Source organism: Macrobrachium nipponense, chromosome 18, assembly GCF_015104395.2.
Source record: "Macrobrachium nipponense isolate FS-2020 chromosome 18, ASM1510439v2, whole genome shotgun sequence".
Taxonomy (NCBI): Eukaryota; Metazoa; Arthropoda; class Malacostraca; order Decapoda; family Palaemonidae; genus Macrobrachium; species Macrobrachium nipponense.
Genome location: NC_087211.1, coordinates 34,582,607 through 34,595,139, shown reverse-complemented (window position 1 = coordinate 34,595,139; position 12,533 = coordinate 34,582,607). Strand labels below are relative to the sequence as shown.

The 12,533-nt window shown below is 45.8% G+C and overlaps 1 protein-coding gene across 1 annotated transcript in view; it reads right to left on the bottom strand.

The window, feature by feature from the left end:
- Positions 1-12,279, bottom strand: part of LOC135196958 (zinc finger protein 892-like) — a 45,225-nt gene extending 32,946 nt beyond the window's left edge. The window contains exon 1 of the mRNA XM_064223816.1: positions 11,885-12,279. Within this exon, the coding sequence (XP_064079886.1) occupies positions 11,885-12,205 (321 nt within the window). The 5' untranslated portion in view covers positions 12,206-12,279. The remainder of the gene's footprint in view (positions 1-11,884) is intronic.
- Between the last annotated feature and the right edge of the window lie 254 nt (positions 12,280-12,533).

The following is a 12,533-nucleotide window of genomic DNA, read 5'->3' as shown; positions in this document are numbered from 1 at the left end:
GTGAAAATGATATTGTTTATGATACAATAAAGTTTCATACATACTTACCTGGCAGATATATACATAGCTAAGACTCCGTCGTCCCCGACAGAAAATTCAAATTTCGCGGCACACGCTGCAGGTAGGTCAGGTGATCTACCGTCCTGCCCTGGGTGGCAGGATTAGGAACCATTCCTGTTTTCTATCATATTTTTTCTCTTCCACCTGTCTCCTTGCGGGGAGGCTGGGTGGGCCCTAATCGTATATATCTGCCAGGTAAGTATGTATGAAACTTTATTGTATCATAACAATACAATCATTTCATACAATCAACTTACCTGTCAGATATATACATAGCTGATTGGCACCCTTCGGTGGATGGGTAAGAGACAGCTACTATATGGAATAGACAGGTAAACAACATAGTTGTAGTATAAATAAAACCTTGGTTCCTACCTGATAGGTGGTAGACTCGTGGGTGTTTGCCCAGTAGTCTGCATCACCTCAAGAAACTTTAGCGAGATATGTGACTGCTAGGCCAAGAGTTCTTGTGGGTCTTGCCGAAGGGGGTCTTATCCACTTACTCGGCAGAGCCTGAAAGGACTTTGTCAATGGGTGCTGATCCACATTATATGAACAATACACCTTATGAAGGAGCGCAACACCGATCCCGATCACCTGATCCTAACACGAGGGTTCGCGCTCAAATTGGAAAGAGTTATCCCACACTCTTTCAAAAACCCCAATAATTTCACTAAGTTAAAAACTTTAACTCAAAGTTAAGGATCAGTGTCGGCTCCTTATCCCAGTAACGTATCCGCAGAAACGTATAAACCAAAAGAGAAGGATCTCTCGTAGGTTAACTTGACATCCTTTGTGTAATGAGAAGTCAACACAGAGTTGCCTCTACCGTACAACACAGCTAATATGTCTTATATGACATATTGTTATGTAAAGAACAAGAATTTGCAAAAGCGCGCACTTCCTGCGCTTTTAATTCTCAGCTGTTTGAAGGAATCAAGTCACTAATGAAGTGCTTAGGAGATCTCCATGTTTCAAAGAAGACCAGGGCTTTCTTGAAATGGATCTCACCCGACTGAAGCCTGAAGCCTGTGCAGGAACCTCGCGCCTGGCTGGTGCTTCGCTCTTGGTTGGCGCCTAGCGCTTGTCTGGTTACCTTTCGCTTGACTGGCGCCTCGCATCTGGATGACGCTTCGCGTCTTAGCTGGAGATTCGCGCCTAGAGCCTGGCTTGCGCCTGGCTGGCTGCTCGCGCCTCGCGCCTGGCTGGCGCCTCGCGCCTGGCTGGCGCCTCGCGCCTGGCTGGCGCTTTGTGTCTGCCTGGCGCCTTGCGCCTGGCTGGCGTCTAGCTCCTGGTTGGAGTGGCGCCTTGCGCCTGCCTGGAGCTTCGCGGCTGGCTGGCACCTCGCGGCTGGCTGGCACCTCGCGGCTGGCTGGCACCTCGCGCCTGGCTGGCGTCTCGCGCCAGGTTGGCGCTTTGTGCCTGCCTGGCGCCTCGCGCCTGGCTGGCGTTTCGCGCCAGGTTGGCGCTTTGTGCCTGCCTGGAGCTTCGCGCCTGGCTGGCGTCTCGCGCCTCCGGTTGGAGTGGCGCCTTGCGCCTGCCTGGAGCTTCGCCGCTGGCTGGTACCTCGCGCCTGCCTGGCGCCTCGCGCCTGGGTGGCTCCTCCCCACTTGCCGGAGCTTCGAGCTTGGTAGAGTCTCGAGGATGTCTGGCAATGTCCACATCGGACACTCTTATCTGTCCTATATGTTCGCCATCTAGCGCATCTGTGTCAGGTTGTAGGCCCGGTCTTTCTCCTCATCAGACAATGACAGTGTTCTTGGGGCTGTCTGCAGGTTTCTTCTTCCTTACTGACTGTGTCAGAAGGTCTTGAGTCGCCTTCTCAGTTAATGAACGAGAAATGTCCTTCACTACTGAGAAGGGAACAAAAAGTCAGACAAAGGCGAGTACAGAAGCGCTGCCCTCTGAGCGTGGGAGACCGCTTTGGTTTAAAAAGACACTATATACTGTCCTCTTTTTTAAGAAGACCTGCTCCAAACAAAGAGGAGATCTCAACCGAGCCATCCTGATCCGCTTTGTCTATACAAGACAAAATACACAGAAGGACTTCTGGTTCGAGTCCTTCAGAATCATGGGCTTTCTTGGACATCACCCCAAGGGACCAATCTAAGAAGTTGAAAACTTCCAATACAGAAAGAGTCCCTTGAGGAGATGGTCCAGTTCTGAAATGCCCCAAGTTATACGGGCAGAGTTCAAACCTGTCTACGTGAAGCGTCAACTAAGGTCGAAAAGTCGCTTCTGACGTAGACGAAGAGAAATACCCCTATTCTCTCCAGTCTGATATCAAATGCCCTCTTTTACCAGCTAGTCTCGCTGGAGGCATGCAGAAGACCGTTCTAACTAACACCTTCTTCAAATGGCGGGCTTCATTCTAAGAAAAAACGAAGATTTCTTCGTCTTTGCACTCGAGAAAAGAGAGGCGCGGAGAAGGAGGAGAGGCAGGAGTCAAGTCGTCTCCATACTCCTCTAGAAGCAAGGCTGTCAAAACATTATAGTTCGACAGTCCTTCTCTTCCTTGAAACTCCTCCTCCGAGTTTACTTCTAACTCGGGGTCTAGATGAGTCTCCGTTGCTAATTCAGTACGTCTTTCCTCTGGAGGAGACAAACTCCTAAAAGGAGAGGGGCTAAGGGAATGATATTCCATTCCTCTTCCCCGCTTTAATAGTCCTGGAAGGCGCCAACAGCCCAGGCTTCTCTCCATAAATGGATGACGCTTCCCGCTTGGATGACGCTCTAAGTCAGCCAAGCGTCCTGGCTGACGCTCCCGTTTGTGTGGCTGCTGACGTCTGGATGACGCCTCGCGCCTGGAAGACGCTTCGCTCTCAAAAGGCGTCCTAACTGGCGCCAAAATTTTGGTTGGAGCCTCGCGTCTAAAAGCAGCTTTAAATGACTATTCATGTCTTGACGACGTCTCACGTCTCTCTGGCGTTACGTGTCTTCCGTAAGATTCTCCCGATCTCGCTCTCGAAACCGAAGCCTCTGCGATATGTTTGGAAGCTTCACGTCTGCATGACGCCTCTCGCTTCGCAGGGGAATAGAGGACGAGACTTCTTGATTGGAAGCGCAACGTCCTTCCTACGAGGCGCTAACACTCCCACCAAAGAGGCCAGTTGCTCTTGTACTGGCAAGATAATCTTCCTTGAAGCTTTTCCCACGTCATCTTCAATCGGGGGAGAAGTAGGAAAAGGAAGCAGTCTATAGGAAGCCTGTTCGTCTTCTCACAACTCTTCCCAATAAATGTTAAACATGTTAACAGTTATTATCGTCGATCGAGAAGGATCTCTTTGTTAACGCGAATAGGAGCGAAAAAAGAGATTCTCGATGCTCTATGCGATATGAGAGTGTCGTGGAAATGGCCTAAGTGATTAAATGGGTAACGAAATCAGGAACGAATCTTGCCGTTACAGAGCTTGGTGTCCGAGAGTCTACTGGACTCCTAGGTTAATAACTCGCTAAAACGAGAAAATCTTGGATGGTGCTCTTGGCTCACTGCGCCAGGCTGGCGCTTCTGGCGCAAATTTTGCGCCAGGCTGGCGCTTCTGGAGCATTGCGCCAGGTTGGTACTTCTGGCGCGTTGCGCCAGACTGGCGCTTTCTTCTAATTCTTTTTATGTTATGTGCCAGAACAGCTGTGCCTTTATGGTACCGACATCCTTTCACATGTTAATTCCGTTCTTAGTAGGAAAAAACTTTATATACGTAGTATAGTCCATTCAGGGAAACAAGTTCTGTCCCAAAGAGAATGTTTCCCCATCCGACTCATCCATCTTCTTCTGAGCAGGTACTCTAATAAGCTATGCTTTCGTAAGCCTGAGAGCATTACATAATATAATGTTCTGCTGCGATAGAATCCTTTAATAATGTTACCTACGGTAAACCGCATTGAAAGGTTGTACTATCTCTCTTATTGAAAGCTTCTTAGCAAAAGGCATACAATATTTATTTATGTTAGCTTAATTATCCCCTCAATCCGAGGTTAAGACCGCGATTGTAGGGGAGAGATACGGAAAGTTATTCCCTCCCGCAGGAGAGAGAGAGATTCGCCCGACCACTCCATGACTGACACCTACATGGTACTGACAGTAACTGGCATAGGCGTACTGCGTTGGTCTCAGGCTCTCAGCGAAAGCAGTCCCCGCTTACTCTTCCAGAGTTGCCAGCTACTCCAATTAATAAAGGAATTTAATAAAATATTATCGAACTTCAGGAAGTTCTTATTAAAGCATATTTAAGCGAAACAAGACTTCGATAAATCTAGATGTTGGAACGTGGCTCGCGCTAGCTTGATGGCTGGCTCTCAGCCTCTCGCTCAGTGAGTCAGTGTTCTCTTATTCAGAGAACGAGCCAGATCGTCCGAACTTCTAACATGTACATTCTTCGTCTTTTCGGATGTAAGATGAAGAAACGGAAGAACAGACGCACTTTTTAAAGGCTGCCTTTGCAATGGCTATCCCTGGCAGTCTGGGACGTATTACAGATCCCGCCGAGGGAACGCCGATCGGTGGGGATTCTCCATAACCTCCGTAAGGCTTTCGACTTCCTTCTACTCTGTTGAGTTTGGAAGAGGTCTAGGCCTGAGAGCGAGACAGAGCCGATCGAACGCACCCTCTACTAATTAGGACGCCTTTCCAATGGCGAACTTGGCAGTCTGGACGATCTACAGATCCTGCCGAGGGGACGCCTGATCGGTGGGGATTCTCCATAACCTCCGTAAGGCTTTCGACTTTCCTTCTCCTCTGGGTATGTGAGCTTGGAAGAGGTCTAGGCCTGGGAGCGAAACAGAGCCGAACAGAACGCACCCTCCACTGCACTAACAGTAAAATCACTTCTTACCTTTCAATAGCTCGTATTTAGAGCTACCTTCCTTTGTCTTCAAATTGCAATATGAATTTGAAGATTCTGTGAAGTAAGAAGGAGATGAGGATACCACACTACTAGTAATGTTAATGCTCTAACTGCTCGTTAGTACGAGAGCTATATAAACTTCTAAAGGAAGCGTAACTATTCTTTCCTTACATCGTCCAAGAAGGAAGTTAGCTCAATCAATTCTAAACATTTACTACACGTTATTATGAATAAATATTAAAATTTCCTTCTTGCAAACTATGTGATTGTCTACCGAAAAGTTCGGTAGTTACACGTAAACAATTCTTCGAAATTTTCGAAGCCAAAGTTATCAAAACAAATTAAATATGCGTATGCCGAACCAAAGATCCAGTACTTCCCTGCAAAAGATAGCCCAGAAGATCGATGGCGATGAAATCCAAAAATCAAGTCAGGAGGAACTGCAAACGTTGTTACATTCCAAGCGACAGAAAAAATATGATAGAAAGAACAGGAATGGTTCCTAATCCTGCCACCCAGGGCAGGACGGTAGATCACCTGACCTACCTGCAGCGTGTGCCGCGAAATTTGTAATTTCTGTCGGGGACGACGGAGTCTTAGCTATGTATATATCTGACAGGTAAGTTGATTGTATGAAACCTTATTTTATCATTAAAATATCATTTTCACATAAGTGACTTACCAAACAATTACATTAACTGACTCCACATTACCCGGAGGGTGGGTATATATGGACAGCTTTATGAATAAAAAACAATAGTCATGTGCTCACATTATATAATAATGTTTGCAGTACCTTACCTTGTGAGAAAGCAGCTACAGGTAGATACTCCCTCTGGTCGGCACTCTCATCACATGTAGGAGACGTGGCAGTAATGGCCAGGGTCATCACTACTAATGGTGTGATTTTTGCAATCATGGAAGTGCACCAATGATTGACAAAAACAACAATAATCTGCCCTTGCCCTGGGCAAAAAGACCAGATAAAAACCACACAAAACCATCACCTACACTAAAATTGCTACTGCACGAATCTCATGCGTCTTCACTTTCAGCACCCTAAGAGCATGTTCCTGAGTTTGGGCATGCGCTTCTAGGATCAAACTCCTCAGGAAAAAAGGACATTGCATTCTATGAAAGAGGCCGAGACGGGTCTTTCACTGAGCACCAGAGTCGGCTCGACTCTCCTCTCACAGTTTCTGTCCTAATCAGGTAGTGTCTGATGGCTCTGACCGGACACAATGTACATTCCTCATCTTCCGACCCAACTAAGTCCGTTAGGCTCTTGATCTTGAAAGAATGGGGCCAAGGATTCGAAGGATCCTCATTTTTAGCAAGGAAGTCTGTTACATAAGAACAAACTGCATTGCCCTGGGCAAAACCCACTTCCTTACTCATCGCCTCCAACTTGTTTACTCTTCCCGCTGTGGCTAAGGTGACTAGGAATAGTGTCTTCCTAGTTACATCTCTCAAGGTTGCCAAATTAACGGTTCGAACTGGGGGCCGTTGTGAGCCACCTTAAAACTACATCCAAATTCCATTCTACTTCTTCAGGCTTGAAAATCTTGGAGGAACTAAAGGATCTGATCAGGTCACTGATGTCCTGATTTGACGAAATGTCGAGGCCTCTATGCTTGAAAACCGATGAAAGCATGGCCCTATATCCTTTAATAGCTGAAGTGGCAATTTCTGTTATAGATGTTTCAGAAGAAATGCTATGCCGTCTGCTCCATGACTTAAAGGCTTTCCACTTGGACTGGTAGAGCTTGGCAGAAGAGTTTCTTCTGCAGCTAGCAATAGCTTCTGACACCCTTCGCAAAAACCCTTTGGCTCTGACCAGGTTCTTGACAGTCTGAATCCTGTCAGGGCCAGAGCAGACAACCCTTGGTGATATTGGTTGAAATGGGGTTGTCTGAGAAGCGATGGATTTTGTGGAAGTAGTCTGGGAAAATCCACCAGCAGATTGAGAAGGTCCGGGAACCACTCTTTCCTGGGCCAGAATGGCACTACTAGGGTCATTGCCACATTCTGGTGCGATTGAAGCGTGTTTAAGACCTCTCTTATCATCCTGAAGGGAGGAAAAGCGTAAACGTCCAGTCCTGTCCAATCTAGCAGCATCGCATCTGTTCTCCACACTAGTGGTTCTAGAATTGGAGAACAGAAAATGGGAAGGCGATTGTTCCTCGATGTGGCGAACAGGTCTATTGATGGTCTTCACCAAAGCTTCCAGAGGACCTGACGCACTCTCTCGTTCAGAGTCCATTCTGTTGGTAAAACCTGATTTACCTGACTCACTTCGTCTGCAATCACGTTCATTCTCCCTTGCACAAATCTTGGAAAAAGGGTGATCCTCTCCTCGTTCGTCCAGGTGTGGAGATCTTCGGCTATCTTGTGGAGAGAGAACGAGTGGGTCCCTCCCTGCTTCCGTACATATGACAACGCTGTGGTGTTGTCCAAATAGACCGCTATGTTTCTTCCGGTGACTAAATGGTTGAATGCTTGTAGCCCTAAGAGGATGGCCTTCAATTCCTTCCAATTGATGTAAAGGTCTTTTTTTGTTCTGTCCACAGACCTGATACTCTCTTGTCTCCTAGGAGGACTCCCCATCCGCTGTTTGAGGCGTCTGAGAAGAACTGCAGGTTGGGGTTCGACACGACTAGGGAAATTCCTCTTGTAATCTTTCCCTCGAATGCCACCAATGAAGATCCACCTTTATCTCTTCCGTCAGGGGGAAAACTAGTGAGTCTGAATGTGTCTTCCGAGACCAATTTGCTTTCAGGAAGAACTGAAGCGGCCTCATGTGTAGGCGTCCTAACCTGACAAAACTCTCCACAGAAGCTAGGGTCCTGAGTAGGCTCATCCATTTGAGAGCTGAGCAGGACGGGCGAACCAGAAATTGCTGGACTGTCAACAGGCAGGACTCTATCCTCTTCAGGGAGAGAAAAACCCGAAAAGCTAGAGAGTCTAGTATCATCCCTAAATAGAGAATCCTCTGAGTTGGAATCAATTGGGACTTCTCCGTGTTTATTATGATACCCAATTGCTGTGTCAAAGTAAGCATCTTCTCCAAGTCTTCACACACTGACGCCTGGATCTGGCTCTCAGGAGCCAGTCGTCTAAGTAAAAAGCTGTGTTGATCCCCATCAAATGCAGCCACTTTCCCAGAGGAGCGAGAATCTGAGTAAATACTTGAGGGGCGGTTGACAGACCAAAGCAGAGGGCTTTGAACTGGAAGACTCTCTTCTTGAAGACAAATCTCAGGAACTTCCTGGAGTTCTGATGGATGGGTACATGGAAGTATGCATCTTTCATGTCGAGAGATACCATCCAGTCGCCCGGTTGGATGGCTGACATTATCAATCGACTGGTTTCCATTCACAATTTTGTCTTCCAGACAAAGAAGTTCAGAGTGCTTATGTCCAAAACAGGTCTCCATCCCCCTGATGCCTTGGGGACTACAAAGAGCCTGTTATAAAACCCTGGGGAGTTCATGTCTGCTACCTCCTCTATGGCCTCTTTGCTGATGAGCTCTTCTACTTCTTTGGCTAAAGCCAAAGCTCTTGTTGATCCTGTCGAGTATGCTGTCAAACAGACAGGTGTATTGGACAGAGGTGGATCCTGCGTAAAAGGGATCACATATCCCTCTCAAAGCACCTGTATTACCCACTGTTCTGCTCCTCTTTGACTCCATTCCTCCCAGTAGTCGTGGAGTCTTGCCCCCACGGGTGTGTGAAGGACCTTCCGATCATTTATCTGTCGTAAAGGAAGGTTTCTTGGTAGACTTGGAGGTGGTTCGTAGATTAGTTCTTGGTCTCTGCTGCCACCTCAACTTACCTCCTCCAAAGGGATGCTTTTGTAAAGGAGAAGCTTTGGCTCCTGTTGCTGGAGGTTCCTTAGGTCTTCTCGCTGACTGAAACAGATCATTGGTGGACATTTTCTCGAGGTCCGACAGTACATGCTTGATGGTTTCTTCTGGAAACATGTGAAATTTACTCAGGGGGGAGAACAACAAAGCCGATTTTTGGTTCGTGGTTACTCCTCGAGATGTGAAGGAGCACCACCGTTCTCTCTTCTTGAGTGCTACCATAGGGAATAGGGCGGCCAATTCCCCTGAACCGTCTCTCACTGCCCTGTCCACAAAGGACAACACATTGAGCCAGTCCGCAGAAAAATCCTCATCCAGAGACTGGCAATCTTTAATTTTCCTGGCTAACGCTGCAATAGTCCAATCCAGAAAACTGAAGACTTTGATCACCTTGTATAAGTTCTTCACCAGGTGATCTAACTTGGGTGAAGAGAACAACACTTTCGCAGCCGAGAACGCTGCTCTTCTGTGAGTCCACAAGGCCGGAGAAGTCTCCTTGGGAGGAGGCAGAAACTCCCAAAGAAGGAACTTCTCCTGTCGCATAAAACCTGTAGGTTTTATTCTGCAGCTCCAACGGAGGGAAGGCAAACGAAGCCTTGCCTGACTCCCTCTTCTTAGCAAGCCACTATTCTACTTCCTTCAGTGCTACCTTCGAGGACTGAGAAAGAACTGGTTTTGGTAACCCTGAAGGCACTGATCTCCTATCCTTCACAAACATCGACGGAGGTGAAGAAGGCGAAGCTGGTTAAAAAAAGTCCAGATACGTCTGTAAAACAAACCTTAACAGACTAGAATAAGCAGAAGAGGGCTTCGAATCCTGGTCTTGAGTTTCCTCTTCCGACAGGACAGCCAATACCCCGTCTTCCTCTTCCGTCTGGCTCGTTGTCTTCTTCAAAAAGACCATCAATTCTTGAAGTTGCATGTTTAAAGGGGCCCAAAGTGGAATCCTCTAGCAAGGGTTTGGCCTTCGAATCATCCTTAGGCGAAAACGAAGTCGTGGCTGTCGTACGGCTCTTCTTCGAAAACGAACGACTGGCAGTCGAAACAACACGAGACGTATGAGGCGAACGAGTCGAAGCAGCTCGAGGCGAATGAGGTGAACGAGTCGAAACAGGTCAAGACGAATGAGGCGAACGAGTCGAAACTCCTATCGATACACAACGAGGCGAGTCAGTCTCGCAAGTGTGCAAGCGCTGTAACGCACGTGCCCCCAGTCTCCCTTTGACCTCCGGTATGTCTTCTCTCGGGAGCTGGGGAGCGGGACAGGGACCTTCGTCTAGGAGAACACGACACTGACACTTGGCCTAACACTGGCCTTTTCACTTGACTTATCTACGAACGCACGAAACGACATTCCCAAATCCATAACGGATTTCGCCAAGAACTCAAATTTCTTGTCCATCTTGGACTCTAACAAGAAATGTGTTGGGATCGGAACATAGGATACCTGGTCTGGAGTAATTGGTACTGAAGTTGGAGGACTATCAATAGGTGACCATATTAAGATAAAAAGTGGAAGAAAGCTAGTGATGGTTTGTTCGCCTCTAAAGGCACAGGAGTTGTCTCTACTCTAGTTTTACTACCCGCTCTAAGAGCTGCTTTCCTTTTCCTATCTTTGTCCATTTTATCCAAATGAGCTTGAAAAGTCTTCCAACCTTGTTCATCTAAACTACGGCACTCATCACAAGTTAATCCTTGCTATAGCACTGACCCCTACATTTAACACATTTGGAGTGCGGTTCGTAACAGTTTAGCTAATCTAGTTTTGCAGCCACTGCTGCAAAACCTAATTGAAGAAGAACTAGCATCAGACATCTTAGTAATAACTTATTAATAACTAGGCAGCTAACTGATGAAGCAAAAAAGCCAACCAAGAAATTGAACATCACCAAAAAGAAAAAATCCACAATGGCGACGAAAGTCGACTGCAACAACAAACCACCGGTGTTACCCCGTGGCCGGCAGAAAACGAATTGAAGAGTTTAGCTCAGCACTACCAGCTATTCCCGAAAGTGGGCGGGATCTGTATCACCTACACAAACAATGGCAGCGCTGCTACCGCCGCCAGGAATTTGAATTTTCGACTGCCAGGTAAGAAAGCGTACAGCTAATGTAATTGTTTGGTAAGTCACTTGTGTGAAATTTCAAATTCAGTCTGGAGCTAACAGATCCACAACCATTAGCCAGCAGAAACAAATTGAAGCCACGTTTGCTAGTTGTTCCTCTCAAGCCACAAAAGTGGGTGTCACCTAGATGCTAGAAATAGCGAAACTTGCGAATTTTCAAAATTCTAACTGCTGTAAGTTACTTGATTAAAACTTACGTCCTGAATAGACTGGGAAACTCTGCTGGAATTAATAAAACAAAGAGAAGACCCGGTCCTAACAAAATTACAATAAGGGGAAGGAAATAAATCATGCACTCCCTTAGCACAAGTCTTAGCAGACTTAATCTCTTACTTCCTTTACTGCCTTTTCAAACAATCAGCCTCTATTCGCTTATAAGGTTTCACCAATTTTACCATAAATTCATTTGACCAAAATTCACATACTTGACAACCGTCATTCAAATTACACTCTTTTCCTCGACATTTCACACTTCATGGGGATCAGTGGAACTAGGATAAAGCCTAATATGGCAACCTCTTATCTTACAGGTCATTATTCTATCATTACCATCCATATTCAAGAGAACATTCAAGTAAATTTACAAACCAAGTCACTCACAGAAAACCGAGCACAGATAACTCTCCAACAATCTTGTACTGAAACTAGCGACAAAAGCAGTCTGATCAACTGCAGCTGTTTGTATCTATTGTTCCCCTAGTGGGGGGTGGGGGAAGTAGATGGATAGAAACAGATATTCATAGAAAACCTAGTGTTCTCATTTTTTGTTTCTATCTGTCAAACTACTGCTGGCATGGAATTAAAAGCTATATAATGGAGAGAAGGTTCATTTCAAAAATAAGAAAAGCATAGCGGTACTGAAAGTTCAAACTCTGGAATCTGAAACATTATTAACAAGAAACATAACAATGGATAGTGATGTGAAAGTATAAATAAATATGGAATGCAAATACTATACTACAATAAAAAGTAACAGGGAAAACACATACCTCATCTTCCTGAACTTCTTCTTTCTTGACAATATCAGGGGGCACTCCATTTGTGATCTGCTCAATAACCTCTTTTTCAACTGGTTCAATTTCTTGGTTTACCATCTGATTAATACCGTCACTGACCATCTGCACAATTCCACCATCATTCAATTGACCAACAGACCCATCAACTATCTGTACCATTGCTCTGTCAACCTGTTCCATGACATTATCAGGCATGGCCACATGATTCATCTCAGCAACGGTAACCTGCTCTAGAGGAGACTGATGTCCTCCATTTCCATTACTGCTCTTGTTTTCAAGGCTGGATGGCATCATATTGTTTGTTTAGTACTTGGAATACCAACCCAAAGGTTTCTGATAAAGCAAGTGTCAACTGCGAGGCACTATGTTCATCTGAAAGAAATTTCAACCAGTTGAATGAATTTAGCTGTACAGAAAGTTACCAGTAAAAGTAGTTAATTTGGTCAAACTGAAAATACCATAATACCAAAAATGGAATACTCTACTAATGCCATTTTCCTTTGTGCAGGATAAAAAATAGATTTAGCAAGAGATCATCACAAAGAAAGATAATGAGTTCAAATATGAATTCTGAGAGGTGAAAGATCAAAGCCCAATGGTTGAGGACAGACAATATTATGGT